This window comes from Chondrus crispus, genomic scaffold (assembly GCF_000350225.1).
Source record: "Chondrus crispus Stackhouse genomic scaffold, scaffold_808, whole genome shotgun sequence".
Lineage (NCBI taxonomy): Eukaryota > Rhodophyta > Florideophyceae > Gigartinales > Gigartinaceae > Chondrus > Chondrus crispus.
The window spans coordinates 1-4,802 of NW_005178838.1; the positions used below are offsets into that span (position 1 = coordinate 1).

Genomic DNA, 4,802 nt, shown 5'->3' on the forward strand with positions numbered 1-4,802 from the left:
AATCGCTACAAACTTCCTATACGGGTGGGCTTGCCATTGTGTTGACTATCGGTTAACGGCTCGGGATCCCGGAACAGAAGACCTTGTATACTCGAAGGGTACATCCATTCCGCGAAATGGATGACCAAAGCTCTGGATCGGTCAGAATCGAGAAGCTGACCGCATCTAACTTTTACATCTGGAAGCAGAAAATCCAGCTACTGCTTGCTCTCCGAGATGTCGATCAATACGTTTTTGATGATATCCCGGAGAATGCGACCTCAGATGACCGGAGAAAGTGGATCCGTGGTGACGCAAAAGCAAAGGCAGTCATCGGACTCACGCTTTCTGATGACTACTTGCAACATGTGCGAGGGTGTAGCAGTGCGAAAGAGACATGGGAAGCAATTCTGAATGTGTTCGAGGGTCATACTTTGCTCAACAAACTTGCCGCCCGTCGTGACTTTTACACTGTATCCATGCTCCCATCCGAGAAAGTGCTCGTGTTCATCAATCGTGTGAAGCAACTTGCTGCCAGATTGCAGTCAATGAGTGTTGAGATTGACGATAAAGAAATTGCAATGGCTGTGTTGAATGGCTTGCCTTCACGATTCGATAACCTGATTGTTGCTCTTGACGCACTTGGCAATGAAGATAAAGTGTTCGAACTCGAGTTTGTGAAGAGTCGTCTGCTGCAAGAAGAACAACGAGAAAGCATGAAGACCGCTTCTGCTTCATCACCACATGCACCTGCACTTGTCAATCGTATGCCTATTCGACGCGATATGAAATGTACGAATTGCAATAGACATGGGCATACTGCAGCGCGTTGCTGGGGCAAGGACGTGAATGGGCGCCGACCTGCACCGCCAGATGGGTTTCGGTCACGCAACACTGGCTTGAAGCCAAGTGCATTCGTTTCTCGAGATGAAAATTCTACTGCTGCCTTTGCAGAGAGTGACTTTACTTGCTTGCTTTCGACTTCCACTCCAGAAAAGAGGGCTGCAAACGCAAGGTCATGGCTGGTCGATTCCGGTTGCAGCGCTCACATTACGTTTGATCGCTCTTTGTTCGTTACGTATGAACAGATGCAATCTGGATCAGTCGAGATGGGCACGAAGGCTAGAGCTAATGTCGCTGGTCGCGGCGAGGTAGAATTCATGTTGAACGTCAACGGTAGTCTCCATCCTTGCAAATTGTCAAACGTTTTGCATGTCCCTGATTTCGGATACTCGCTACTGTCTGTTAGCCAAATGGTTTCAAAGGGTTTGCAAGTGTCATTCGAAAATGAGAAATGCCGCGTTACTGCAGGACCAACTGTAGTTGCCACAGCGAGTCAAGTTGGGGATTTGTACATACTTGACGTCATGAATGAAACCTTTTCTGCTCACGAAGTTTCCCTGCAGACGCTACATGAACGCATGGCCCATGTTAATGTACAAGGAATCGCATCAATGATTCACAATAATGTGGTACGTGGCATCAACGTTCGTCAAAGCGATGTGATCAGTGCAATGAATCCGAAGTCTGACAATCACTCTCCCATTTTTCCTGCGTTTGTGTTTGGCAAAGCAACGCGATCAGTAATCCCAAAACAGCGATCATCGTCTCGAGCACAGAACTGTCTTGACTTGGTACATTCTGACGTTTGCGGTCCGCTCGAAGTACAGTCCATTGGTGGTTCGAGATACTTCATTACATTTGTAGATGATCACTCGAACTGGGTAGTTGTGTACACGATGAGAAATAAATCTGAGGCGTTTGCAAAATACAAGTTGTATGAAAAGTTGGCTCAAACCCACACTGGTCGCAAAGTAAAGGTGCTTCGCACTGATCGAGGGGGAGAGTACTTGTCGACGGAATTCAAGTCGCATTTAGATTTAAACAGTATGCAGCACCAACTCACAACGGCGTACACCCCTGAACAAAACGGTGTTGCTGAACGTTTAAATCGAACTTTGATTGATCTTGTCCGCTCTAGGCTTTCTCATAAACAGGTCAGTAAGCGATTCTGGGCCGAGGCTCTTGCCACTTCGGTATATGTACGCAATCGAGTTACTTCACGGGCTTTGCCCGTTAATACAACCCCGCACCACATTTGGATGAATTCTACTCCAAATGTTGGCCATTTGCGAGTATTTGGGTCAAAGTGTTGGTATACATTACCAAGATTAGAGCTCCGTAAGCTGGACTTGCGAGCGCGTGAAGCGATGTTTCTTGGGTACCCGCAATGCAGTAAGGCATACAAACTTTGGGACGGAGAGTTGAATAAAATTGTTGTGTCACGGGATGTCAAGTTTGATGAATCGACATGTGGGATGCATGACATTCCTGCACACGAAAGTGATTCAATCAACTCTGATGTTGACGTTGTATTTATTGAAAATGTGCGACCACATGCTGTTATCTGAAAAGATCAAAATCGAGTGACACGTGTACATGACTGCACGGTCCGGGCGCTCTTACCCATATCACGACATGACACGTGTAAAATCCCAGATTTTGGGGTTCTGGGGACGAAAGTGGCCTCTCGGAGGGTCATGCAAATTTGCATAGTTTTGCCAAGTGGAACCTTGGCCCGTAGCACTATAGACTACACAGGAAATACTGCAATTCTATTGGCCCTCAGGTCTAATGCTGCAAATCTATTGGTCGAGCGTTGTCCACGTGTGCGTCATTGGCCTTGTGATGTACTTTAAATGGCCTGTATATGCCATAATTACGTTGTTTTGGGGGTTTCAAGTGGTTTGCCATGGTTGTAATGGGTAATTGCATGGGGCCCCCGGGGCGGGACACATGTATGCCGTGTACACATGTACACGTCGCCAGGTGGATTCCTGTACGTACACATGTACACGCATCCAGGTGTATGCACATGAGGGTTTACAGTTTTACAGTGTCAGACTGTTTGCGATCCTGCGCGTGTCCGAGTACAGTACATGTGAATCAAAAGTACAACAAGTATTTCTCGCGAGAGGAATACAGTTGTGCGATTATTCTGTGTACGCGTCACGCTGTATGCGAGTCTTGCGTGAGCACGCGCCGTTGCACTGTGCTCTCGTCATGGTGCGCCGTTGGATGCAAGTTCATGACAGTACTCGTGTGATTTACATGTATTCTCATGTGAGTTGTGTAGAAAGTCTGGATGCACATTGTTATAACTTGCCATAATTGTCTGACAGTGCTTGGCGAAATTAGTAAGGTGAGAAACAAGGATACGTATGGCGATTGTGATATGAAAGACGTTTGCGTTGTTGGAAATAGACAAGTGCCAAGTTGTTCGTTGCACAACAATGAAGTCTGGCATGACTGGATGCAGATTAGTAAGGTGTGAAACAGTTGCATGCATAGGGCCATGGTTTACAGTCATTTGGAATGTGTAGAAATAGTTGTGAGCTAATAGTTACGAATCGATTCGTAAGGTGGAAATCGAACAGTATGGTCGGGCCACAAGAGGACCGCGCTTGGTCGCGCATAGTAGAGTATGGTTTACTGGGAGTCGGAGTAGAGCGATAGTGTAGCACTCCAAGTGTATAAGTATTGCAGGAAAACGGCTTCAAAGTAAACCTCGGCACCAACTCCTTCACTCACACACATCAACCTGCCTTCCTTCTTTCCCTTGCCCCTCCGAACCTACCATTAGGTTATGGGCCTAGTCCTTCGCTGTCGTTTCACTGCATGAGTCTGTCGTTCTCGTTCCGTTGTTTCTGCCGTCGTTGTCGCTGTCGTTTTCGCTGCCGTTTCTCGTCGTTCTTTCCGCTGGTCTTCTCGCTGTCGTTGTCGCTCTCGTTCTTGCCGTCGTTCTTGGTTTTGGTTTTGGCTGCTGCTGTCGTTCTTGCTCTGTTGTGTGAATTGGTTTTGGTCATCGCCCCCGCTGTCTTCGTTGTCTTTGTTCTTGGTTTGGCTTTCGTTCTTGCTGTGGTTCTTGCTGCTGTCTCTGTCTTTGGTCTTCGTCTTCGTTTCCGCTCCCGCTACCGCCGTCGTCGTCAATCTCGCATTTGGTTTTTCTTCGTTCTCTCATGCAAAGTAAGTTTTGAGTTTCTTTCCATTTCCTACACATCTAAGTGATTGTCTTTGCACGTTTTGGTGGTTCTTAAGAGCAATAATTCCAAAATCTGTTACTGACGATTATCTTCATATTCCTTATTGTGAATACCTGTTTTTACGGGGTTGTGTTAGATCTGGAATTAGTACCGGTGCGCTCTGCGCCTGGGAAGCTGGTCACCGGTCGAACGGTTCGGACATCGGAGGTCGTATCCATTGAGGTGCTTGAGCCTGAGGATCAACCTTCACCTCGGCTCGCGCTTCCGGGTCCGTCCTCGAGTTGCGCACCTTATAGGATTCCTCGTATTCCGCGCTCTGTTCCCGCACCAATAAAGAGAACTACGCATCGACTTTCTGCTCGGAAAGCGGCTGTTCTCGCGGATAAAGAGTTTAAGCGTGAGCGCAAGAGGAATCGTAAGGTGTGCCCGCGGTATAAGCGGTATTGTAAAGTGTGCGGCGTTAGTGGCAATAGTGCGAAGGCCTTTTACGACCACATTCAGTCTAGGTCTCATCGCATTCAAGTTGCCAACGCTAAGGAGACTCCGCGTTGTATCCCTTGCAATCGCGTCTTTGAGTCTCACGGGCACCTGAAGTGCCACGAGAACGGTGCCGCACACTTAAAGGTAGTTTGTGAACAGAATAGTTAGGGATTTCATCCAAATAAATTCACATATCTGTTCGCAAATTTCTCCTAGTGCAACTTCATAGTAATCATATCGAATTTCTTAGACGGGTGGGCTTGCCATTGTGTTGACTATCGGTTAACGGCTTGGGATCCC

At 47.3% G+C, this 4,802-nt stretch overlaps 1 protein-coding gene across 1 annotated transcript; it reads left to right on the forward strand.

The window, feature by feature from the left end:
- The first annotated feature begins 116 nt into the window (after window positions 1-116).
- On the forward strand, window positions 117-2,390 carry CHC_T00001006001 (hypothetical protein). The gene is made up of 3 exons (XM_005711976.1): window positions 117-862; window positions 938-1,245; window positions 1,321-2,390. Exons 1-3 carry the CDS (start codon window positions 117-119, stop codon window positions 2,388-2,390), a joined length of 2,124 nt encoding a protein of 707 aa, XP_005712033.1.
- Window positions 2,391-4,802: the final 2,412 nt, after the last annotated feature.

Bases quoted from the DNA above. Each gene is read 5' to 3' on its own strand.
- CHC_T00001006001 (XM_005711976.1), top strand. From the start codon at position 117: ATGGATGACCAAAGCTCTGGATCGGTCAGAATCGAGAAGCTGACCGCA. The intron at 863-937 runs GTCACGCAACAC...CTTTGCAGAGAG, and splicing joins GCACCGCCAGATGGGTTTCG to TGACTTTACTTGCTTGCTTT. The intron at 1,246-1,320 runs GTTTGCAAGTGT...CAGCGAGTCAAG, and splicing joins TAGCCAAATGGTTTCAAAGG to TTGGGGATTTGTACATACTT.